Source organism: Rhineura floridana, chromosome 1, assembly GCF_030035675.1.
Source record: "Rhineura floridana isolate rRhiFlo1 chromosome 1, rRhiFlo1.hap2, whole genome shotgun sequence".
In the NCBI taxonomy this organism is placed as follows: domain Eukaryota; kingdom Metazoa; phylum Chordata; class Lepidosauria; order Squamata; family Rhineuridae; genus Rhineura; species Rhineura floridana.
In genome coordinates, this window is record NC_084480.1 from 27,590,939 (window position 1) to 27,618,199 (window position 27,261).

The window sequence follows — 27,261 nt, forward strand, 5'->3', positions numbered from 1 at the left end:
GGTGACAGAAGGGCAGAGCAAGTGAGTGTGGCCCCACTCTCCCCTCTCATGTAGATAGAATTGCATGAGAGAGAGTGCCCAAATAGGGCTACTGACATTGAATAGGGCTGTGATGTCCCATTACTGTGTAATGGGGAGGGTGGAGAGAGGAGATTGCTTTGTTACACAAGAATAACTGTTGCTGGTTATTTTCATTAAATGTGCAATTCTGCTTAAGAGTTGCTCAGGGTGATTGCTTATAGCATCTGATGAATAAATAGCCCTAAGGATGCAATCTTTTGCATTCTCTTATTTTATTTAACAAAATGTGTGTACTGCCTACTAGAACAAAATTTATTGTTAATTTATTGAATTTATATCTCAGCCTTTCTCCCGAAGTTGCCCAAGGTGGCAAACACATTCACAAAAAGCATTCTAAAAACAGTCAAGACATACTAGAAACAGTTTAAAACATTCTTGGATGAGAGAATCCAGGGATCTCATGGTTGCCAGGAACAGTGTCCTTCAGCCATCAAATGCCTGGGTAAATAGGAATGTTTTCAAATTCTTCCTGAAAGTCAATAACGATGGAGACAGACACACCTCACCAGGGAGGGCATTCCACAAATGAGGAGCCACCACTGAAAAGCTCCTGTCATGAGTATCCACCAGCTGTGCAGTCCCTAGTGGCAGCAGCATCAATAAGGTGTCACCTGTCAATCATAGGGTCTGAGATGGTTGATATTGGGGAAGACACTATTTTAGGTACTTGAGTCCTAAGCCATTTGGGGCTTTATCTGCTAGTGCTAACACCTTGAATTGGGCCCTCTAAGCATTTTACAGACCTCTAAACAGTTTATAGGTATATTACTTACTTTACTGCATACAGTAGGATATATTGAAATGTGTCTCAAAAGACTGGAAAAGCATCTACATATCTCTGTTTGTTTATTAAACAATTGTCCTGCTTTTCTTAAATATAACCTAAAGCCACTTAGAAAAAAAGTAAAATATACAACTGAAAATATAATAATACAATAAAGGCTCAAAAGGTTTTGGCACTGAAACAGCCTTGGTCGCCCTGTATGATGACCTTTGTCAGGAGAGGGACAGGGGGAGTGTGACTCTGTTGATTCTCCTTGATCTCCCAGCAGCGTTTGATACCATCGACCATGGTATCCTTCTGGAGAGGCTCGCGGAGTTGGGAGTTGGGGGCACTGCTTGGCAGTGGCTCTGCTCCTACTTAGCGGATCGTCGCCAGAAGGTAGTGCTTGGGGAACATTGCTCGACACCCTGGACTCTCCATTGTGGAGTCCCTCAGGGGTCGGTTTTGTCCCCCATGCTCTTTAACATCTACATGCAGCCTCTGGGTGCGGTCATCAGGAGTTTTGGAGTGCGTTGCCATCAGTACGCTGATGACACGCAGCTCTATCTCTCCTTTTCACCTTCTTCAGGTGAGGCTGTTGATGTGCTGAACCGTTGCCTGAGCGCGATAATGGACTGGATGAGAGCTAATAAACTGAAACTCAATCCAGACAAGACCGAGACACTGTTGGTGAGCTCTTTACCTGCCCAGATGGTGGATGTTCATCCTGTTCTAGATGGGGTTACACTCCCCTTGAAGGAACAGGTTTGTAGTTTGGGGGTCCTTTTTGACCCTTCCTTGTTGCTTGAGGCTCAAGTGGCCTTGGTGGCACGGAATGCGTTTTACCATCTTCGCTTAGTAGCCCAACTACGCCCCTGTCTGGACAGTGGCGATCTCGCCTCAGTTGTTCATGCTCTGGTAACTTCTAGATTGGATTACTGTAATGCGCTCTACGTAGGGCTGCCCTTGAAGACTGTTCGGAAACTTCAGCTAGTGCAAAACGCGGCAGCTAGGTTGTTGACGAGGACCCATCGGTCCGCGCATATAACACCTGTCCTGGCCCGTTTGCGCTGGCTACCTATCTGTTTCCGAGCCAGATTCAAGGTGCTGGTTTTGACCTATAAAGCCTTACACGGTGTGGGACTGCAATACCTTGTGGAACGCCTCTCCCGCTATGAACCTACCCGTCCACTTCGTTCAGTATCCAAGGCCCTCCTCCGGGTACCAACTCATCAGGATGCCCGGAGGATTGTTATTAGATCTAGGGCCTTTTCTGTGGTGGCCCCCGAACTGTGGAACAGCCTACCTGAGGAGATACGCCTGGCGCCTACGGTACTTTCTTTTAGGCGCCAGGTTAAAACCTGGCTATACTCCCAGGCATTTTAATGTTCAGTGTTTCATATTTAACATTTTTAGTTTAACTTGCTGCTATTTGTTATTGATTTTATTGTAATATTGTATTTTAATCCTGTTTTGTTCACCGCCCAGAGAGCTACTAGCTATGGGCGGTTTATAAATGAAATAAATAAATAAATAAATAAAAGGCAGCTAAAAAATTAAAAGCCAACACAGTGGTTAAAAAGCAGAATAAAAACAACACAGCCCTAGATAAACAAAACATCTAAAAATGCTTTGTATGTGGATACAGGGCTATGAAAAAACTGAATGAAATGAATAAATTTCCTACTCCCCCAAAACTCATCAAGATTCTGACTTGTGCAAACAAATGAGTCTTAAACTATTTTAATGTTCTGTCAATATCCAGAAGGGAAATGCTACCCTCTGAGCTGAAGCTGCCTGCGGGGCTCTACCCTTGCATGGCATTCTCTGCAAGGAGCAAAGGACTGATATTCAAGAGCACTTTAATAGGGATCAGACACCCTTTAATACCCTTTAACCACATTGCTATATTAGCATGGACTGTATTACTGAAACCATATGTATGTAACTATGCCAGTTTTGTCTTCATAGGCCCGGAAGAATTAGGGAGTGGAAGCTATGGGCATCACTATATTACAGCCTCTGGAATTGGAGACGATGATGGAATTGACACTGATGACTCAGACTATGACATTTACATTGATGAGGTAAATCCAAAGGTGTCACGCCGGCATTTAAGTGCCTCGAAATACGCTTTGGTGTAGCATTTAAACAGAGGTCTGAAAAAGATAGGGTGCAAATGTATAAATGAATGTATGTTCCAGTGACATAATGAGTCTGCCTCTGTATGTCAGGGTTGAGGAGGCTTTTTCAGCCTGAGGGTAACTGTCTGGAGGTCACATACCAGTGCTGGGCATGGCCAGAAGCAAAAGTGGGCAGGACACAGTTAAAAATGGATGGAGCAAAGGATGTGATTTCATGCTAGGCCTCATTAGGAAAAAGTGGTGGCTGGTGGCTCCATGTCAGCGGGGTAACGTTATGACACTTGGGGCTTTTAGTTTAGAAGAAGGTGAGTCAGGAGGGACATTAGCTCTGTATAAAACTATGCATGATGTGGAAAAAGTGGGTAATGACAGAATAATAGAATGAAGCTGAAGACTGGGAGATTCAGGGCAGACAAAAAGAAGTACTTCTTCACTCAGTGCATAGTTAAGCTATGGAATTTGCTGCGAGAAGATCTGGTGATGACCAATGTGCATCACTTAAATGGCTTTAAAGTGGGATTAGACAAATTCATGAAGGGCAAGGCTGTTGAAGGCTACTTGTAAGCATGGCTATATAATACCTCCAGGATCATATGCTGATCACTGACTGTAATAAAGAAAGATTGGATTGGACCTCCAGGATCAAAGGCAAATTGCCTCTGCATGCCAGTTGCTGAGAAACAACAGCAGGGAAGGGCTATTGCCCTCATGTTGAGCTTGAGGGCTTCCCATAGGGATGTGGTTGGTCACTTTGAGGAAACAGGATGTTGGACTGTATAGGCTTTTGGTTTGATCCAGCAGGGCTCTCCTTATGGTCTTATATAGTTCTCATTTAGATGCAAAATGTGCAGCTCATTATGCTAAACTTATTTTTATCTTTCATCAGCTGAAACCATTTCCTGCTATCAAAGGTGGCAACAGGAAGTTTTTGGTTGAAACCAAGATCACACCAGGCTTCACTACAAGGCTGCTTTCTAGACTGCTTTCAACTCATTCAACTCTTGTTACTTCCCCGGCAAGATCTACACTTCGCCCACGGACCACCACTTCTACCAGCATCACCGCTAAGGCTACCAGGAGGAACAGTGGGGCTTCAGTGGTGCAGCAGTCTGATCTGTCCTGTGATGAAACCATCTGTTCTGCCGACAGCTTTTGTGTCAATGATTATGAGCGGAGTGGCTCTCTGTGCCACTGCAACCTTGGCAAAGGAGGGGAGAGTTGCTCAGAAGGTTGGCTTACTTGAAAACTTTGGCATTTCCAGTGTCTGTTCTGCCAGTAGCTTTACTTAGAGCAGGCTTGCAAAAGAGCTTCTTGAGTGTTTGGTTTAGCACTAGCAGACATACAAGAAACATAGCTGGAAAAGGTGTACCTCGTGTTTAGGTGCATGGTGAGGTTCAGAAAAACCTGTGGAGAGAGTACACGTTTACTATTGTGCTTGGGTAAGCAGCATACCTTTTGAGAAGTGACATGAATGTACATGCTAGATATTTGTGGGACAAAGGACTAGAGGTGGCTGTATTTTCATTGTGACTTACTTGTGAGCTTTCCAGAGACATCTGTTTGGGAGGGCTCCTTGGCCTGGCATTGCTCTTGGATTCCCAGATGGGGTTGTGGTCATGAGTACCATGTTCTAGGACCAAATGCATCCATTTATGGGGAAAGAGAGACCTCTCAAATGTTGTGTGTGGTTTAATTATATCTAGATTGCACCACTGTGATGCACCATAAATGGGCTACCTCTCAAGACTGTTTGGAAACTTCAGCTGTGAAATGCAGCAACTAGAGTTTTGACCAGCACTTTTTTTTTAACATGTTACTCTTTTTCTATACCAGTGTCTGTTTCTGGTATAGTGCTTGCTGTCCTCTTTAAAGCCCTGAATGGCATAGAACCATAATACCTTAAATACCACGTCCTTCCAGTAGTGGTGCTTGGAGCATCAGTCACACCCTCCCAACAGCAGTGACGCTGCTGCTTGCCTGGATAGGGATGGGGCAGATGAGGCAGTAATGAGAACAAGGGAGCTCTGGGTTGGCAGCAGCTACCACTGCGAACCCGGAGGTCCCCTGACCATGCCATCTTCCTCCACCCCATCCCCGTCTTGGTGAGGCACTCTGTACTCCTGGTCACATGCCACTAATGTGTCATTCCATATGAATCTGCTCATCCACTGAGGTTAACTGGTAAGTACCTTCTGTACATCTCACCTTCTTCTGGGATGTACTTCATGAAAGGTCCTTTTCTGTTGTGGCATCCGTGATGCGGCAGTCCCTGTCTTGGAAGTTCACTTGGCCCTGGCCTCCAACTGAAGACACTAGCATTTAAGCAGGCGTTTGGATTGTATGCTGATGGAATTTGAATTGTTGATTAACTCTACTGATACTTCTGCTTCTTTTCATATTTTGGCATATTGCTATATGGTTTGATTATTTGTATTAATTTATGTTAGCCACTTTGAATGCTCCTTGTGGAACTGAAAAGTGTGGATAGCGATCCTAAAATTAAATAAATATGGAATTGGTGTAGTTCAGAAATACATACCTGTGAGCAGAGCATAAGGATGAGAAAGCACCTTGGCCTATTTTTAGAAGCAAACATAGCAAGATATTGTGCTTTGTAATCTCTCTAGATGCTGGCCCAGTTCATACATCACAATAAACCATAGTTAATTATTTACTGTGAATGCACAGGAGATTGCCGTTTGTCTCCTCCCTGCTTTTGCTGTGGCAGGAAAAAACCCTCAACCCCAGCATTATGTCTGAATCAGTCATTCCCAACAAACTATGATCTGTAGCCAAGGTTTATTCTTGACATACAGATTGTGGTTTTTTGGAGCAAAACAAACCACAATTCCTGGTTTGGATGTAGTGCTAAGGCAGGAATCATAGTTTTCTTCCTCGCAGGAGGAGCTGGGAGGAGTAAAGCAAGTGTGATTCACTTGTGCACAGCAAATCATGGTTTACGGCTTACCATGAAGTGTAATTGCAACCATTGTCACAGTGATGAGTACCACATTAGACCTTAAGGTTTGTTTCCCCACAACAAAACCCAGAGGTGGAGCCTTAATTTGGGACACCAATAGGATGAGGAACAGATTAAACCAGCTGTTCCTGAGACATGCCGAGGAGGGGGGCAGCTGGCGTTTCTTCAAAATCTTATGCTTGGAATGGTTAAAGGAAAAACAGAGCCAAGCTGTCAAACTGCTGCTGATAAATAAAACTTGCAGTAGAAAATGCCCGCTAATACTAAATGTATCTACTGATTTTATTTTGAGGTTAACTGCTAAGCAATATACTCTTACTGTTGCCTTTCAGATATTAGTATTCAGTATCCTCAGTTCTTTGGCTACTCATACATCACCTTTGAACCTCTGAAAAATTCCTACCAAACATTCCAAATTACTGTTGAATTTAGGGTAAGTGCATATGACCTTGAATCAATAAAGCCCTTTTAAATGTTGCATTATATTTTGAATAATGGAAACATGATGCTGTGCTGATAGGTTTGCACTGAGAATAGTAAACTGAAGAGTTTGGCAAAATGCCCTTCTCCTATGATAGAAAGTTTTGGGGTTTTTTTAATTGAAATATAGGGGAGCCATGGAAAGTTTGCAGAACTAGGTTGGAACTCCATGTGCTTTTAAAGACAGTCTCATTCTGAAGTGTGATATAATTATACCATGCTAGAACAGGTACAACAAGGTGCATGGTACTATGCTCTGCTAACAAGTGAGGGAAACTCAAAGGATGACTGAAATGGAAAAGTGGCCTCAAGTGGACTTTCCCCACAATTTTTGTACATGAAGCTGTCTTGTGAATATTGTCCCACACAGGAGTGCAAGCTTCAGGTTTCAATAAAAGTCAAGCAAGAAGAGATCAGGCAGGTTCTAGTGAGGAAAAGTTCAAGCAAACTGGGTAGCACCCTGGATAACTTCTGAGAGAAGAGTCGGCTGGAGAGTCGGATGAGCCAGCTCAAATGTTGGTTCAGCAACAATTAAACCCGGACTGAGCTTTGAACAGAGCTGCAGCTACATCTGGGTGACTGGCTCTACCTCCAATGAGCAAAGCCTCTTTAGTTAAAAATACCTAGCCTGCTTTAGTAGCTGTTGACTCAGGTCTGTTGGGGCATTCGGACTGGAGTCCAAGGATGCAAAAAATGAGGTGCTGGTCCTCATATATTGATAAAAGTGCTGTGGGTGCTAGCACAAAATGGCTGCCGTGGGACGCAGAAAAAGAGGTGCTGGTACTTTGTACTGGTGAGTACTGTCATAGAAAAAGCCACACACATGCACACGTGTGCACACACAGTCAAAGGCCAGGGTAAAGAGATATGCCTTTAGCATACAACAAAAATTGCATAATGAAAGTACAAGATACACCTTTTGGGGGTGAGAGTTCCACAATTTAAGGGTAGCCACGGAGAATGCCCTCTCCCAGGCCATGACCACCCTGAACTTGTATGGACAGTGGTCAAATCTCATTGTAAGACTTTCCCTGAATCCCCAGCGTGTTCCTCTTGAAGATGGGGAATCAGACCCCATGATCATGACAGGTATAGATGTTGAAATAAATAAAGGTAAATCACAGATCACAAACATTAAAAATAGTGTTTAACTTGTGTATTCTATTGGTCGTGCTGCTGATTTATTGCTAGGACTCTGGATTTTTTATAGTGGTTGAATTATATTTTAAAGTATTGCTGGAGGGATGTTTGTTTGGAATTTTGCAGGTTTATTATAATATTATATTATTGCATTTGTGATGCTTGCATTTTGTTCACCACTTTGGGTGGACTTGATCCAGAAAGGTAACTTTTAAATATTTAAATAAACAAACAGGATAACCTATAATAGGCTAGTAACAAAAGCAGTACAAGGAATCATGAGAACACAAGTCCCCCATAGTCAAGATTTCCTATGTGACAGCTTTTGAGTAACCCACACTTTGAGCATATGGAGGCAGGAGCACAGTTATCACACAGACATGCCCTTAGCTTGTCTTGTATCATTACTTTCAATTTTGTCAGGTTTTGTTTTGCCTAAAAGACAGAGGTTGTTTTTTTACACCCCTCTTTATTTGAAGCAGCTTTAGTATTATTTTTCAAAAATATTGAACAGAAATGAATGTCACTTTGTGTCTTGATTGCATTCAAGATGAGTTAATGAAAGTAAAACTGAGCCATCGAGGCAGATCTGTGATGAGCATCTCAGAACATCCCTCGCATAGTGCTCCAGGCTTGAAATTGAGATGGGGAGAGCAAAGCACATACTCCTTTGTTCAGAGAGTATTCCGAGAAGTCATAGGAATAATCAATCAACTTTTGCTTGGTTCATTACCTATGAGGCTTGGAACTGAGTCACTTTGGTTTTGATTGTCTGGGGGGAGCGGAAGATGGCAGAACTGCTAGAATTGTTGCTTCCAAACCAAAATCACTCCCCTACTCCCACAATTTTTATATTTTTGGGAGCTGAACATCTTTTTTTACACGTTATCAATGCAGCATTAAATCTTATAACAAATAATTGGGAGAACCTCTTCATTCCATTGAAATCAAGGCACTTTGACTTGCCTGAATATGACTTAACCAATTGCTTGGAGTGGCAATATTTTTAGGGACAGCAGTGGAACATTACAAAACCTGTGAGGCATGAAATGTGGGGCACAATAGTTGCATTCTAGCAGAGAGTTGTGTACCAGCATTTGCTGCAACATTGCAAGGGACCTTGGGGCATTTTTGCTCAGGTCATATGATGAAGTCACTTGGAGCATCAGTATAGCATGGTGGCTAGGTTGACAGGTCTTCACCTAGGTAAATTCAAGTTCAAATCCTTTCTTAGCCATAGAACTCACTTGGGTCATTCACCCTCTCTCAGCCTAACCTACTTCACATGGCTGTTAGAATAAAAATAGAGTACTTCATGCACTGCCCTGAGCAATTTGAGACAACTGTGGAATAAATTTGTGATAAATAAATAAAACATCTTGGGCTGACCTTGCTTAGGGCTTATTCATATGTTCTTCATAGTGTTGTGAGTGAGGGCTTCCCCATGTTTTCTTCCTACTCTACTTTAAAAACATCTAGGTCAGAGTAGCCAACAGCCAGATATTGTGGACTACAACTCCCATCAACGCCAACCAGCACAGTCAGTGGTCATGAATGTTGAAAGTTGTAGCCCAGCACTATCTGGAGGGCATCCCTGATATAGATGGATAGACCTGGGTAGAATTAATGAAGTGATGCAAACACTGCTTCTCTCCCTTGGAGCAATTAATCTCTGCATGGGAGGGAGCTGCATGATCTCTCTTACCAGTAGGGGTGGAATCCATTGGCCGGTGCCACTTGGAAAGCATTCTGTTGACCTAACAAGCACTATCGATTCAAGTTCATTCTTTGTCCACTATCCATTGCTTTTAGTGGTCTGATTTTTTTTCTCCTCCAAAAAATTCAATACACATTGAAAGGAATTGATATTTGGAAAGGAAAGCAGCTTTGCGTCTTCCACCTCCTCTGTTGTTATAGGCTTGGCTTGCTTCCTCCCTGCTTGGAACTTGGATTATTCAAGTGGAGAGGGGGTAGCAGAGAGAAAGAGAGAGAACTGTTCTGCTGTGCTGTGAGTAATATCAATAAAACAATATATTCAAAGGAATATTTGAGATGAAAAAAAAATCTGGTGTCAGGAAAAAGCTGCTGAAGTTCGGAGCAAACAGGATCACTCTGCGAAGATGCAGAATATGTGGACCACTGAACAATCTGGTGCTAAATCTGAATTCTCATCTATCTCTGCTCACCACTATACTGATATATAGGTCCCAATACATCAGGTCCCAATAACTTCTAAATGTGTTTCAGGACCAGTGTGATAAGTTCACATGTATACTGCTTGCTTTTATATTCCCAGACTAAAGCAGAGGATGGTTTGCTTCTGTATTGTGGAGAAAATGAGCATGGTCGTGGTGACTTCATGTCAGTGGCAATTATCAGACGAAACATTCAGTTCAGGTAAGAACTGTAGGAAAAAGGCAACGGGGCTCTGGTAGTTTGTAATGCAAAAGTTGTATCCTTATTGAACAGACAAGAAGCTTTGGAGAGCAGCTGTTTAGATGATGCCCAGGCTTCCAACTTGCTACTCACCTGGCTGCCCCTGGTGGGTAAGCATTGTCTACAGGCAACAAAGCAGAAAAGCTTTTATTTACTGAAGGAGAGAGCAGGCTTTCCTCTGTCCTCCTTTTAGGCAAAGTGCCACAAATGATTTGCAATTGGCATGGATGGGCTTGTAAAATAATTATGTGGCTAATGACTTATCTGCATGGCTGAAGTTGCCTGTTTGAACATATATAGCTAGATTCTTTCCAGGAGGACATATCTATGAATGGTGCATATTGCAAGGATAAGAGCACAGGCAGTGATCTATCATTGTCTTCCTTTTGTCTTATAATCACACTCAAGTAATGGATACCAAGCAAAGGGGGAAATAGCATCTTTCACACATGTGCATCTTTGTGTTGGCTAACTGCTGAGGCATCCTTGTCTGTCAACTCACCAGCAGCTTGAGTTTCTTATAAAGAGTACCAGTATTATTAATGCAGCCCTACCTCTCACCAGGGAACTAGAAGAATTCCCAAGATAAATTATTGTGATAGTAGTAAGTCAGATTCTAATCCTGTGTATCTCCAAACCATTTCTGAAAGGTGGTGGTTTCTTGTTTATATATGTGATATATTTTTCCGTCTGTAGCCAGAGGATGTGAAAAGCTCAAAGTCCTCTCTATGGGAAAAGGAAAGAGATTAAAGAAGACTTCTCTCTCTCTCCTTTTTTGGTCCTTAATAAAATAAGGATAGATGTGGGGGCCTAGTGAGCTGCCTTGAAATACCAGACAATGTTGAATCATCAAAGCTAAATACGGTAGTTGTGGACCTGGTTCGTAATCTGGATGGCAGACCGTTTATTAGTATGTTGTTTTAAAAAACATACATTTAGTTTTTATAGAAGTATAAATGTAAACCATACGTCTGGATCTCCTACACTGCTTTTGAATGTACAAAGAAGCAAATCAGTGTCTTGGAGAAAAACCCCTGAGTCTTGAGGGAGTTCAGTTTGCTCATTTCCTGAGGGGTTGTCCTGTTGTTCTGTGTCGATCTCAGGTTCAACTGTGGTACTGGAGTTGCAGTAATTACAAGTGAGAACAAAGTGAAACTGGGCAGTTGGCACAGTGTGACTGTGTTCAGAGATGGACTAGATGGATGGCTTAGGCTGGATAACAACCACCCAGTTTCTGGTAAATCCCAGGTGAGTCATACTGCTTATGAGGTGATACAGCTGCAAACATACTTTGTGCTGGCAACGAGAGTGTGCTGGAATTTCAGGGTGCCCCCAGAACCAGGAATCACTAACTTCTGTGTCCTTACCCTATAGTCTGGGAGCCAGAACAAGCCAACTTTCCTCTGTCTTGTGACTAATCTGGGGTCATTTGGAGAGTCCTTAGTGCTCTCCTTACCCAGGCTTCCCAGATGTCACTAGGTAAACCTAATTATAAGAGTGTTGTTGCTTCAGTTTTACTACTGGGACTAAATCCACTCAACAACATCCCAAAATCAATAGCTGCCACCACCTACCATGTTAAAGAGCAGTGTGATGTCAAATATTATGAAGCTAAAATGTAACCAAGGTACCACCTTACAGCTCTTCCAGTTTCCTCAGTGTCTATTCAACCAACTCCCCTAGAGGGTTTTTTAAAAAGGCTTTTGCAGTAATGTGGCTCAGAAAATCAAGGTATTAATGTAGGGGTGAGATAAGATTAGCTAGAATTTGCTTAACTAAAAACAAACAAACGTAAAGGTTGTTGACCAACATAGAAGACATAGAATTGCAGTCAAGGAAATAAATTGTGAAAAATGTTTGTTTCTAGCTTCTAATACTTGCACTAGGCAAAATGATAGAGAGGTTTTATCTTACATGGCTAAAAAGCATCTGTAGCAAAAGGCTCAGAGACTAGACTTGTAGTCCTCCAGATGCTGTTGGACTCCAGCTTCCATCCACCCCAGCCAGCATGTCCAATGGTCAGGGATTATGCGAGTTCCTGTCCTACAATATCTGCAGCCTGCAGGTTCTGCACTGTGTTGTAGCTGAATCAGAGATCAAAAGTCCTTCTTCCTGGGGAATCTTGACAGCATAGCTTATGATAACAAAAGACTTCATTGAATATCTATATAATCTTGTTTCTGTAATTGATGCGATGCAATGTATAGGATGCAATGCAGTGTATATAGCACAGTTACATGTTTCTTTTCCTTAGAAGCAAAACCATGAGCGATTTTTAAAAACTACAACTGGATTATAATTTGCTAGGGCATCTGAGAATCAGATAAAGATGGCTTGGAGGGCTATGTGTGATTGCCATCTCTGCTGTATACTGTTGGCTTGTGACTTGTAAATTGTCACCCTTCCTTAAATGCTGTAGGTGGACATATTTTGGAACTGTTTTGTTACTGAGCACTGAATTCTCTAGTTATGTTGCTGCCCAGGGCATGGACTGAAAGCACAGGATGCAACAAGTTTGCTAAAGCTAAGGAAATCTGAGTCTGGTCAGGTTAAGAACATTAATAATAATAATAATAATAATAATAATAATAATAATAATAATAATAATAGTCACTTGCCTTGCAAAGCAACCCAAAGTGACTTACAACAATAAGATTAAAACCAATTATAACAAACCCATTAAAACAACAAACACAACACAGATCAGTACAAAGACAGGTCTTGCAAGACCTACCACATTAAAAGAGGCCATTGATACCTAAAGCCCTTCAAATTAAGGGCCAAAAGTCCAGGTAAAAAGGAAGGTTTTTGCCTGGCACCTAATAGATAATTATGGCACCAGGTGTACCTCCCTGGGGAGAGCATACCACAGGCAGGGAGCCACCGCTGAAAAGGCCCATTCTCATGTTGCCACCCTCTGCACCTCGGAGGTGGCACACAGAGAAGGACCTCAGGTGAAGAATGCAGGATCCAAGTTGGTTCATAAGAAGACCGCTGCTGGATTACAGCAGAGGCCCATTCATTCTGCATTCTGTTCTCAGAGTGGTTGACTACATGTTGGAAGCTCAAAACCAGGGCATGAGCACAATAGCACTCTCCTGCTCATGATCTCCAGCAAGTGGCGTTTAGAGGCATACCACCTCCAATCCTGGAGGTAGTACGTAGCCATCATGACTAGTAGCCATTGCTTGCTAGATGGAAGACTGTTAGGGACCCTGTGCGTGTTACAGACAGGGCCTGCCCTACCATCAGGAAGCAAATAGTGAGGGAGGAAGAATGGACAGAACAGTGTGAGCCATGCAGCCTCCCCTACACCAGCTAACCTTTGCTTGCTGCCTTCAGGTGTGATAGAAGGCTGTCCTGTCACCCATTGTTGAAGTAAGAGCCAGTCTGGTCAGCTTTGTGTACCTGGAATGGGGAGGCCTATCTTGTTCTTCCTCTCAAGCAGCCTTGATAACAGATCTCTGTAGAAGAAAAGTGGGATGTAATAAACAAACTGGTTTAATTATCTTCTTTGAGCCAAATATCCTATCAGTCTTTCCCCCTGTTTTCCAGGGTCAATACAGCAAAATTACTTTCCGAACTCCCTTCTATCTTGGAGGTGCTCCTACTGCTTACTGGCTCGTGAGATCTACAGGCATCAATCATGGCTTTCAAGGCTGTGTCCAGGCACTTATTATCAATGGAAAGATCATTGACATGCGGCCCTGGCCTCTGGGGAAAGCTCTTAGTGGGGCAGACGTAGGTAAGTGCGGTCTTATTCTCATCAGTGTCAATGAGAGGGAGAAGTGGTTTGCCTTGTTCCATACAGAAAATCTAACCAGCTCTGTCCAGTCATGGTTTAAGGTCAACTTTGCTCTGTTTTAGAGGTATATTTTGTTTGCTTTCATAAACTTTACAGTCGGTGTTACGATAGCCTAGTAAGAGCCTGTGGGGCTTCTTGGAAAGGAGATTGGCTGTTGCAGATAATAGTAACCTTGACCTACAACAGAGATAGCGCAGCATGTACACAGATGTCTTATTTTCCAGAATAAGACATCTGCTGTAAGTTAACAGTATTTCTCTGCTTGAAAAGGAGACTGTAACGCACAAAATTAAAACAATCCATTTTTTGTGATGTAGAAGGATCTGATAAGGTGAATTATTAAAAAAATAAAATAAACTGTTTTACAAAGTCAAGATCTCCACTTGAAAATCCTAGTTAAGATGATTATTCAGTGAAGACCAAACTCAGTGAATGAGTTGTGAGTCACTGGAGCTGTTTCCACAAAATTTCGATTAGAGTTTTTGGTTCCTTGAGTCATCCTAAATTTATGACAAGGTTTGCTATTACAAACTGTGAGGGTTGTTTCTTTTGACTTGATTACTTTTAACTTTGAAGATTATAGAAGCCTTTTGTTTTGCCTTCTTATTATTTATTTCTTATTATTTAAAAAAATATTCTTGTCTTTGAGAGTTCTGGAGACTGCAGATGAGAATATAAGAGCCCTGCTGGATCAGAGGAAAGGCTTCTCCTCTTCAGCATCCAACCAGGTGCCTGTGGGAAGCCCCAAAACAGGACATGTTAACTGCCCCCCTCTCTATTATTCCCCAGCAACTGGTTTTCAAAGGCATATTGATTCTAGAGGGAGAATACAGCCATAACGGCTACTAGCCATTCACATCCTTATCCTCCGTGAATTGGTTTCATTCCCTTCTGAAGCTAACAAAACTAGTAGCCATCACAACATTTTATTCCCAGGTTCAATCCCCAGGATCTCAAGGTTAGGGCTGTCTGTAACCCTGGAGAACTGCTGCCAGCCAGTGTAGACAGGGCTGAGCTAGATGGATTGATGGTCTGACTCCATAAGACAGCTTCCTATGTTAGTGAAGTCCATATTTTAATTATGCTGCGTGCGAAGGAATAGTGCTTGCTACCACTACTAGCACTGGGAAATGCCAGGATTCTTATTGCAATTTTTAATTGCATTTGTTTAAACACAGACCAATGTTAGCTGTTGAGATTCACTTTAATTTGGCATCACTGAAGAGCCCTACCTCTCAGTCTCTTGTTGTGCTTGGTATTTACAGAGTTTTCTGGACTCCCAGATCTGGATTGCCTTAGGATAGTTTTTTCTTTAAAAATATTACAATGCATACTTCCTGTATATATGGTAGCCTGAGAGCCAGTGTGGTGTAGTGGTTAAGGTGTTGGACTACAACCTGGGAGACCAGGGTTTGAATCCCCACATAGCCATGAAACTCACTGGGTGACCTTGGGCCAGTTACTGCCTCTCAGCCTCATGAAAACCCTATTCTAATGGTCGCCGTAAGTCAGAATCGACTTGAAGGCAGTACATTTACATTTTTTTATGAAAGAAAGAGTTGAGCCTTCTGTCTTGAATCCTAAGACACTCCCCCTCCATATTTGCAGCATCATTTGACCAGAGCTTGGAAGTAACTCGTTAAAAATAACGAGTTACTTGTAATTCGTTTCTTTTTTACCTAACGAGTGGGTAATTCCATTACCTTTTGCAAGTAATAGAACGACTAGTAATTTCACTACTTTTCAGCTGCTACTTTAACGTTTTAGCGTTAGGTTTTGACGTTACTTGGGGGTGGGAGCAATCGGAAGTCTTCAGCTCCTGTGACTGGTGGACACAAGACATGTGCCTCACACACTTCTGCGCAGCCTCAGTCTTCCCTCGTGCTCTGTGTTAGGAGACACGAGGCAGGGGGCCGTGGAGCACCAGAGAGAAAAAATGGATAGTGGAGAAGAAGGCAGCAGCAGCAGCAGAAAGCAGGTGAAGAGCTGTGGAGGGAAGTGATGATGGTGTGTGTGTGTGTGTGTGCACCCCCCCACACCTCCTGCCGTCCCCCTGTGCGTCCTGTTTTCCCCACCGCGTGTCCTGCCTGCTGCCGCCGATCGCCGCCATCGATCACCGCCATCGCCTATTCCCCCTGCTGCTGATCGCTTCCACCGCCCCCCCCACCGGTCTTCCCCCTCTGAGTTTTACCTGAAAAGTTCTCTCTCTCACTCACTCACTCTCTCTCTCTCTCTCTCTCTCACACACACACACGGAAGTCTTCTGCTCCTGAAGAGCTGTGGAGGTAAGCAACGATTGTGTGTGTGTGTGTGTGTCCCCTGCGTCTCCTGCCGGCCCCCGATTGTCACCTCCCTCGTGCTTCCCACACCTCCTGCCGTCCCCCTGCGCGTCCTGCTTTCCCCACCGTGTGTCCTACTGCCCATCGCCACCATCACCTATCCCCCCCTCCTGCCGATTGCTGCCCCCCCCACGGTCTTTCCCCCGAGTTTTACCTGAAAAGCGCTCTCTCTCTCTCACACACACACACTCACTCACACACGCACGCACGCACACACAAGCAGAAGTCTTCTGCTCCTGAAGAGCTGTGGAGGTGACGGTGGTGTTTGTGTGTATGTGTGTGCGCCCCATGCGTGTTCTGCCGCCCCCCGCTCGTCACCCCCTCATGCTTCCCGCACCTCCTGCCGTCCCCCTCGCGTGTCCTGCTGTCCCCTGCACATCTTGCTGGTCCCTATTGCTGATCACCGCCGCTGCCCATCCCCCAATGGTAGTGACGGCCAGGGAATGGATTACAGTACTTTGTTTTTAGTATATTTAAGAGCAGGAACCATGTAAAGGCTGTGTAAATAAGGGTGAAGAAATCTCGCTAGAGAGAGGCATGTTATGGGACAATCTGATTGGCTGTTTGGTTCAGAGTGCAGCCAAGTTTTTTGGCTACTGGCAGTCATAAACTCAGTGGGCTGGTGCTCGGCTTTATAGCTGCCCTTTTGACCTTCCTTCCTTGATTTACCTTTCTGTTGTCTTCCCTGAGAGCATAAGAGACAGGCGCTTGGGAGACAGGGTAATATGTTCCTGTTGCTCTGCAGGTGCTTTCCAGTCTCCCTCCCCCGCTTATTGTTGGCTGCACATAAACTCCTGGCACTCCTAGTATTTATCATATGTACAACCTTCCAGAGGACAGCTTTCCTGTATTAGGCACACATACACCTGAATGTTATTCCTAGTTTAGCAAAGCCCTGAGCTCCAGTTATTGGGGCTCATGAAGCTTATGCCAGTGCAGTGAAGTGTTAGTTGGAACTGAAAGGCGTAAGTTAGACCAACATCTCACCAATGGCATTTGGCGTATTTGTTGCCAGACCTGAGCCTCGACTATTTCCACTCCTTTTTCAAAGCAACATTCACAGAAATAGACCTTACACACACACACACACACACACACACACACACACACACACACACACACACACACACACACACACACACACACACACACACACACACACACACACACACACACACACACACACACACACACACACACACACACACACACACACACACACACACACACACACACACACACACACACACACACACACACACACACACACACACACACACACACACACACACACACACACACACACACACACACACACACACACATCTCACCAGGATGAATGAATGAATTCTTTATTGCATAGTCAACAGACCTCAGCAAACCATCTCACCAGGAGAAAAAAGACTGTATACAATTGCATAATTCTCAGATGGGTCTGTTAAAGCACTTGCCTGCACCAATAAATATTTCCTTTTTGATGGAATTAGGGGGAAAGATTAGAAGAATAACTCATATCTCAATAGAGAAGCATGAGAGACACAACCCCCCCTCCCCTGCATCTCCCACAAAGGTATTATCTTCTTTATTATTTGGGACTGGCTCCATTTCATCCATGTTTTCCTGCTCTATATTTTCTTCAAGACCATCTCTTCCTTGGACTTTGTGTGTGCGTCTGGCCTACCACCAAAGGGACAAGTGGACCTTTGATCTATTGTGGATGATTAAACTCCTATCCAGACTGGCAGCTTAATATGCCTCAGTGAGGCCTTACTAAATTAGTTGTGTCTGTCTTGCCAAAGCTGCTTCAACAAATGCCTTCTGACAGTTATTGGCACTTGGTACCCTTCCCCTTATTTTAATATACAGCTAGGACTGCCATTCTCCTAGAGTCCAGGGTATCTGTGCTCATGTTTCATATAGACTGATCCAGTACTGGTGGAGTTGCTCTCCCTTTCTCTTTCTCTTTCTCTCTCTCTCTCTCTCACTCACACACACACACACACACACACGAGACTTGTGCTTAAGTGCTTTTTCTCTCATGCTGGCTGGCCCTTTAAAACCAAATTCCTAAGCATTCATTTGCATTAGATCTCTTTGGTTCCTTCTCATCTGAAGACAAATCTTAAAGGCTGCTTAATTAGACCAGATTAGATTTCAAAATGTCTTTAAAGTCTCTAACATCAATTTCTACCTTCACCTGTCCTTCTTCATGGTGGCATCTGTATTAGATTGATTTTCCTGCTTCACCTTTCCCTAGACACCATCTACCCAGTTACTAAGCCATATAGGGTGAGATATAGAGAGAGCCCCCCCCCATGGTGAACCTACACAATCTTTTATTTTAATTTCAAGTACTTAAAAAAAAATTCTGCTCTTCAGCCAAACAGTCTCTCGGAGTGCCTTAAATAAAAAATCTCTCTCTCTCTCTCTCTCTCTCTCTCTCTCACACACACACACACACACACACACAGAGAGAGAGAGAGAGAGAGAGAGAGAGAGAGAGTGAGAGAGAGAGAGAGCCACTTAGTATTCCATAACAGCATGCTCAGTACTCATTTGGGCTGTTGTGGAAGTCATCCCCTTTCTGTTTTTTCTCTCACTTTTTTTTAAATATTCTGCAACACTTGGGGTTCCCTCTTGCCCACTAATACTCATTATGTATGGGGTGATACCATGGCTACATAAGCAACACTTCTAGCCTTAGCTTCAGAAATAGAGGGAATGACACTCTGACCAGTTTAAGTGGCTAAAGTGTTTAAATCTGATTGGAAACTGTATTCTGTTCAATTTAACACAAGGTGGCTATTAAGCATGACATAAAAGCTGCAATCCCAAGCATATTTACTTGGGAGTAGTTCCCATAGGAGTCAATAGGATTTACTTCTGGGAGTATAGGATCAGTCCGTAAGACTCTCCCTGTAGACACCATACATGTAAGCACATGGCTTTTTCCCCAAGAATCTTGGGAACTGTAGTTTACCCCTCACAGAGCTACAATTCCCAGCACCCTTAACAAATTACAGGATTTGATATTAGTTCTGATTGTCTATGGGGCTATCATAGGGTATGTGTTTTTTGCCTTTACTATGACAAAAACTCCAGCTTCAGTGGAGTTTATGTGATCTAATCATTTGAATTTGGCTAATGAATGCTTTATTCTTTCATCAGAACTTTAGCAATAGTACTAAAATAATAAGAAAAAAGAAAAAGAGAAAAAATGCTTTACATACATCATTCAGCTGTATTGCTAATTATAGATAGAGATATAAAGGATAAATACCATTTTGTCAAAGTATTTTTGTCTATATTTTATACCTCCTCCTTGGTTTTCCAAGCTTGGCATGGAATGCGTCTCATACAGAATTAATTTGAAATGCTACATATTTATTATCATAATCATCATCTTCAAAATAAAAAATAAATGTACTGCCTTCAAGTTGATTCCGATTTATGGCAACCCTATGAATAGGGTTTTCATGAGGCTGAGAGGCAGTGACTGGCCCAAGGTCACCCAGTGAGCTTCATGGCTATGTGGGGATTCGAACCCTTCTACTACCCACTATGTGTGTGTGTTTAGTTTTAATATTATTTTAGGCTACTTTGATGTGCAGCAGCCAAGGCCAGCACCTTGTAGGAGTTTTTTTAAAAAAGTAACAAATGTAATTGTAGTGATTACTTTTGAGAAAAAGTAAAGTAATCAGTTACTTTCAGAGCAATTGTAATTGTAACAGTAATTACTACTTTTTGGGGCCACGTAATTGTAACTGTAATTTATTACTTTTTAAAAGTAATCTTCCAAGCTCTGCATTTGACTGCAGGTAATTCTGGACCTCATCCTTTCTGACATGATTAGGAGTGATAAAGCATTGTAGAAAACCAAGATTATCACTTTATCTACATCATTAGCTATATGGTGGAACTGGTTTCAAAGTAACACTGAGGATCCAGGCTCCTTGTAAATAACAAGCAGAGAAAGTTTAATGTTGTGCAGAATTTGCCTTACGACACAGAGGATGGAAAAGATTGGGCATCAGAACCATCCCCAGAAATGGCCTCCGAAATCACTATCTTGCTATGGAGTCCCTGCCTCTGAATACCTGTTGCTGAGTAGCATAAGTGAGGAGAGTGCTGTTGCGTGTTTGCAGGCTTCCCAGAGGGATCTGGTTGGCCTCTAGAACAGCCTTTCCCAACCAGTGTGCCTCCAGATGTTGTTGGACCACAACTCCCATCAGCCTCAGCCAGCATTGCCAATGGTCAGGAAGATGGGAATTGTGGTCCAACAACATCTGGAGGCACACTGGTTGGGAAAGGCTGCTCTAGAAGAACAAAATGCTGGACTAGATGGGCCTTGGTGTGGCCCAACAGGGCACTTCTTATATGTAAGTTTCCTCAGAGGGAGTGGAGCTTGAAACACCAAACTGGCAGCAGGGCGGCTTGAATTCTCAGTGGCTGGAGCAACATCCCAAACTTGCTTGCTCTTGGGTGCTTTCTGTCTAGCCTAACCGGTATCCCATTCCATTGTGAGCAAAATAGCCTGGACTCTGCCGAGGTTTGCCAGTATGCTTTGTGGTCCCTAGCTGGAGCAGAAGACCAGTTCCTGCATGGAACTGATCAAGTGAAATGCTTTTCAGCCTAACCTGCCTCACAAAACCTGCCCATAGCCATCAGGTCAGGGTGGCAAAGAAATATAAATGAATGAAAGCCTCACATCACTAACCTGATTGAAAGACTTGACCAAGCGACTGCACTGTGTTAGTGGTAGAAATGGATATATAAAGCCTGATTTCAAGTGTAGTGTTCCTTAGGTAACAAGATCATCCTTTTTTCTCTTCTGTGTTTTCACAGCCTGTATCAAAAGAGGGCACTGACTAGTGTCAAGCATATTAGCAATTGCTGCAGTACCCTCTGGATAAAAAGACCAGAGATCTATGAGATATAAAAAAAGCTAATAGAGTGGCCTGGAAAGCAGGCGCTGAAGAAAATAAGGCCTCAGAGAAGCACAAAAGAACAATTTCACAACAGAGTGAGAATCTTTGGAATACACATAGAGCTTAAAACTGATCAAAAGTTCCCTCCAATCTGCAGTGGTTCCTGGATCTCAGCTATAGCAGTTTCCAATCCCACTGTTACTTCTGCAAACATATTTGCATACAACAGCGCTTTTGGGGTGTTTTTGTGTGCCCATGTGCAACTTGATGCTGAACAATAAAAAATGGTGTTACTTGCAGCATGATAGAGCCCTGTGTGTAACAGGCACATTAGGGTGGTCTTGAGACTGCCCATGTACAATGTTGAGTGCTTCTTTGAGCAGAGGCTGTGCATCAAAGGTGGTTTCACCTCCTTCATAGACATGGCTGCCAAAGACAACAACATACTCCTCACCCAGGTGGTCTTCACTGAGCTGCTGGTGCTGGATGCGCAGCTGTGTGAGAACCCAGTTCTCCTTTGCCAAGGTCAGCATGCAAATCCACCACTGTGACATCTACAGCAACCCCCACCCCTCTCCTCAGTGCTGTGGAAGACAACTCGACACAGATAAGGGTATAACTGTGTAACCTCACTTTCCTACTCTTCCAACCACACTTTTTCCTGGGCTTTATTTCATTATTTCATTATTTATTAGATTTCTATTCCACCCTTCCTCCCAGTAGGAGCCCAGGGAGGCAGTGAATTCCAAAGGGTCGGTGCCCCAACACTAAATGTTTGCTCCTATGTTGTGTGGAGTGGACCTCTTGATAAGATGGTATCTGCAGGAGGCCCTCATCTGCAGAGTGCAGATCAAAAGAGGGCACTGACTAGTGTCAGGCATATTAGCAACTGCTGCAGTACCCTCTGGACATGTGACACCAATTGAGTATATAAGGAGTAAGATGATATTTCCAGTATCCTGGTCCCAAGCTGCATAGGGCTTTATACACCAAAACCAGCACCTTGAACTTAGCCTGGTAGCTAAAGGACACCCAGTGCATTTTTTTTTCAGCAGTGGGGTGACACACTGGTGATATCCTGCCCTAGTGAGCAGTTGCTTCACTGCATTTTACACCAGCTACAGCTTTTGGATCAACCTCAAGGACAGCCCCACATAGATCACATTACAGTAATCCAGCCTGGAGTTACCAGAGGATTGACAATGATGGTCAGGCTATCCCAGCTGAAAAGCAGCCACAGCTGTCCTACCAGCCAAAGCTGGTAAAAGACACGCCTAGTCACTGAGGTCACCTGGGCTTTTACTATGGGTCTTGCTGCTAGTCCAGTTTGGAAATGGAAGTGAATAGCCCACTCATCTCCTTCCCTTCTTTAAATAAGCCCTTCCACAAAACTAGTTTTACTTAGTTACTTAGCAAAGTGAATGTAAAGTCTTTCATTTTTTCTCCAACACTCTGGGGGGCAAATGTTGTTAGTCTCCAGCCTAAGGTAATATGGTAAGATTTGAGAAACTCACCTTTTCAAAACTGCAGCTATACTTTTCTTAGTTTTGGAAGCATTTCACGCTTCATAGGAGACCCGTAGGGCTGCGCAGGTTGTCTTTCAAAATCCAGACAGCTGCTCAGTTTAGGTTTTTGCAGCATTCATTCAGTTAAGATAGACACCATATACAGCCCATGTTTTACATTGTCCAAGAAGTCTTGAACGCCCCAGTTTGAAGATTAAAATGATAATGTTGATTGAGGGAACAGATGGGAAGAGAAGAGGTGATCAGTTGATGGCATATGTCTCAAAATGTCTTTGATTGGATTAAAGGGTTTTTATTCCTAAACCTTGATAACTCAATTCAGTCCCTTTGAGTCAATTTAGTCCCCTTGATGTTTCCTTTTCAGCAAGGCTGTCTTTCATTCTGCAGGATTTGTTGCTGGTGGCATTTATATCAACTTATTCATCAATCTTTAGTGAAGGGATGTGTTAGATTTTATTAGTGTATAAATCAAGACACTTTGGTTGCAATCCTGTACACACTTACCTGGGAGTAAGACGCACTGGAACTCAGTGGGACTTACTTCTGAGGAGACATGTCTAAGATTTCACTGTAAGTTTCACATTGTCTGAATGGGGTGGGTGGAACAACCAGGGGCAAGATCTTGTGGTTTATCAGTGCAAACAGGTTTATAATAGAGCCCCAGACAGTATTTTGGAGATGCCTCAATTCTTTGGCAGTGGTACCTCTATGGATAGACCTTGGGGCCAAAGCCCAGGGCTTATCAGCCCAAGGAGCCTCCAAATGATCACCCAGAGAGCAGCAGGTGATGTGGGCAGCTGAAAACAAGGCCGGTAGCTGTAAGCCCTTGGCCTGGGCATCTGGGGTCCATGGCTATGCCAGGGCCCACAGGGCATGATGCTAATCATTACAACATCCTTGTTTTTAAAAATGTATATAGTCAGAGAATGGCTGGCTAGGCATCTGCAGATAACTCATTTTATTCTCATTACTTCTAAAATATATTGTCCTTAGGCTTTTCTACAATGAAATCGTGCTTATTCCCAAGTAAATGTGCTTAGCTTAAGGGAGGCAGAAGCAAACTCTGTTTTATTCGTGTACTCACGTGGTACTCTGAGGTTAAAATGTAAAACTGCACACACTTAAAGTATTCTTATTTTTAAATCAGAGTTAGGAAACTGTTTCCTCCCCCCAACATACCAGGAACATAGAAGCAGTTATAAAGCATGGGGGTGGTGATGTGGGTGAGAGAAGAGCCATGTTAATTGTGTGCCATCTAAGGAATAGCTCCCCACCGTTAAGCAGTGGGGACCCTTTGTCTGCTTCAGCTTGGTGCTCATAGAGAGAGCCTCTGTCTCTCCATCTCTCCTGGTGCCCAGTATCACTACAGTCCATGCTAGCCATTGGATGCCCAAGAACCAGTCAGTGGCTGTGTTGGCTCCTTGGAAGGGCAGGTCTGGGCAAGCAGATCAGATGGAGAACTCACTTGATCTCATCCACACCTTGCCTATAAATCTGGGCAGAGACCATGATGTAGATTATTCTGCTTGCCGTCTTGGGAATGATACTACACTATGGCACCAGGTCAAGGTGCTGCGGCTGCCACACACCCAAGCAGCCCATGCCAAGGTGGCCCCGATTGCAGATCAATTCCCTGATGATCACTCAACAGGCAGGTTGAGTAAAAACATCAGGCCAGCAGGTAGGCTAACAAGATCAACATCCTCCCCATGCCATGCCAAACCCTGGTATTGCTGTATCCTGTAGAGCTGTGGCCATTCCAACCCACACCTGGACTCGTGTGTCATTTCAAGTGGGGTTCCCAAACCTCACACCAGGATGCATGTCGGTTTTCATGGGTGTAGCGCTCATAAAACCACTAAGTCCAGAGTCTAAAATTACCTAGCCGCACCACTGTCCTTTGGGAACCATCCAATGCAGAGATTGCAAAGACTGTTTACCCTTCCCACTTTTGGGGAGGGAGGATGTGTAAAATCCTGCATTTTGTCCTAATAGAAGCTGTTCTTAAAAGGTTACAACTCAGACCCTTCATTTTGAGACAGAATCATGAGATGTGAGAAATCCTGACACTGGCTTAGCTTTAAAGGTACTAGCAATTCCCAGAGCTCACAAACCCCAATCCAACTGTGATACAATTACGGAATATGCTCAGGAAGGATGTTCCTTTGCCTTGGACAGAGTTGCTCAAAGGAATTCAACCCAACTTCAGATTTGTGGTCGATCTCGGAGATCAATTAGAGGAGAGTATGTGCTTTATTGTTGCTGCTACATGTGTGCACAGGTAACTCAAACGGTAATTCAAGCCCAGTTTATATGTTTGCCAGAGCTGGTGCTTAATTCCTGTGATGGAGAAGCCAACTCTCATCTCCTTTTTATTTTGTTGCTCTATTTTTATGTAATGGTTCAAGTGTCAGACTAGGACCTGGGAGACCAGGGTTCAAGTCCCCACTCAGCCATGAAACTCCCTTGAGTGACCTTGAGCCAGTTACTGTCTCTCAGCCCGACCTATCTCACAGAGTTGTCGTGAGAATAAAATAGAGAGGGAGATGACCATGTATGCCACTTTGAGCTCCTTGGAGGAAAGATGGGCTCTAAATGTAAAAAGTAAACAAGTCCTCAAGGTGACATTAATACCTATCTATATATAAAGCACATCTTAAAAATAGTATAAAACCAAGTTAGGCCAGCAGTCCACATAAAACACATTACCTAAATTGGCAAATACACCTCCAAGAGCAGCAGCCACTTTAAAAATCTTACTCAGCATCAACAGCTAAAAGCAGAGTCAAGCAAAAGGACTTTAAGGCCCCCTTTTTTAAAAAAGCACCTATAAAGAGGGGGGCAAACAGCACTCCCATTGGAGAGAGTGCCACAAAGTTGTTGCTGCCAGTCTCTTGTGCCTACCAGCGTAGCTGACCTTAATGGCATGCCTGCAAGCAGGGCCTCTGTAGCCAAACTTAAGGCCAGGGCAGGGTCATACAGTCCCAGGGTATGGTCTGAGGGCACATGAGGCTACCATCTTGCTGAAACTAAGCAAGCCCGGGTCTGGTCAGTGCCTGGATGGGAGACTACCTGAGAACAGCATGTATGCTGCCTTGAGTTCCTTAATGAAAGAAAGGCAGGTTATAAATGTAAGAAAATCAATAATGAAAGTAAATATAGGTGTGGGTGATCCTTTAAATAGCTTGGTTGCACACCATTTGGGGCTTCCCTCCAACATGGAGATACGGGCAAGTCTAAGGTCTAGACTGCATATGACATGGGCAATCCATGATTGGCTGCTTTCACTAAAAGCATCCACAGCTTACCCACAAATGATTTGTTCTGGGGCCATGGTACAAGGTGATGGTAGTGGTTGTTACATGACAGACTGATTCCTATGGAAAAAGTAGCCTCCCCTCACGTAGTAAACTGTTAGGGAGAAAGATTCTAGCCTAGTCTTGTGCTATGTTGAGGCTACCTTGAGCTGTGCTGAACTCCATTAATATGGTGTTAGGTCTAGTAGTTAAATATATAACGTGCCTGAACTACTGTCCCCAGAATTTTTGCTGTAAAAACCGCCCAGAGAGCTTTGGCTATCGGGCGGTATATAAATGTAACAAATAAATAGATAAATAAATTTCCTAATAAACATTTTTTACTATAGCTAAATACTTTGTGATGCTAATTATTCTTTCTGAATCTAAATAATACAGATTTGTAGCAACAGATTTGAACGAGCCGTAGGAAAACCTATACCTATATGATCTTTTTCCAAGTGATGGCAGGAGTTTGGACCTCTCCCTTTAGTCCGTGATTAGGTTGGATATTTTAGGTTAGACACGGCCTGAACTAATACATTCAGCCATGTTACCCTGGCTCTTGAAAGCTGGCACTTCAAAGTTACTCATGTGGAGTCTTTAGTTTTTCTTTTTAAGCAGCCTAGAGAAATTGAAATCCAAAGACTTAGATGAGTTGTATCCAATGGTGCTGCTCCACTTGGGCAATGGAACATTCCCCCCTCTCCCCTGTCCCCCTTCATGCACCCTGAGAATTTACTCCAGAGGGTGGGAGACTCTCTGGAGCAGATTTTGAGGGGGCACAGAGAGTAGAGATGAAGGTGAAGTCCCATTGTGGCAGCACTGGATATAACCCAGTAGTCAACCCAGAGTTGGACAGTGAAAAAAACGGATAAGAGAAAAATCAACTCATTTGAAATGTGGTGTTGGAGGAGAGCTTTGCGCATACCATGGACTGCGAAAAAGACAAATAATTGGGTGTTAGAACAAATTAAACCAGAACTGTCACTAGAAGCTAAAATGATGAAACTGAGGTTATCATACTTTGGACGCATAATGAGAAGACATGATTCACTAGAAAAGACAATAATGCTGGGAAAAACAGAAGGGAGTAGAAGGCCAAAATAGATGGATTGATTCCAATAAGGAAGCCACAGACCTGAACTTACAAGATCCGAGCAGGGTGGTTCGTGACAGATGCTCTTGGAGATCACTGATTCATAGGGTCGGCATAAGTCATAATGGACTTGAAGACACATAGCACCAACAACAACAAGTCAACCAGGTCTTCAATGGGCATAAAATGCAGCAAATTATTGTTGGATTTGGACCAGGGAAACCGGGGTTCAAATTCCTCCTCA

At 43.4% G+C, this 27,261-nt stretch overlaps 1 protein-coding gene across 4 annotated transcripts in view; it reads left to right on the forward strand.

Moving 5' to 3' along the window:
- Positions 1 to 27,261, forward strand: part of EGFLAM (EGF like, fibronectin type III and laminin G domains) — a 169,024-nt gene that overhangs the window by 92,394 nt on the left and 49,369 nt on the right. For all 4 annotated transcript variants that reach the window (XM_061616668.1, XM_061616689.1, XM_061616659.1 and 1 more), the window contains exons 8-13: positions 2,816 to 2,931; positions 3,875 to 4,217; positions 6,301 to 6,401; positions 9,885 to 9,985; positions 11,128 to 11,272; positions 13,580 to 13,769. In XM_061616668.1, coding sequence (XP_061472652.1) covers positions 2,816 to 2,931; positions 3,875 to 4,217; positions 6,301 to 6,401; positions 9,885 to 9,985; positions 11,128 to 11,272; positions 13,580 to 13,769 — 996 coding nt within the window. The remainder of the gene's footprint in view (positions 1 to 2,815; positions 2,932 to 3,874; positions 4,218 to 6,300; positions 6,402 to 9,884; positions 9,986 to 11,127; positions 11,273 to 13,579; positions 13,770 to 27,261) is intronic.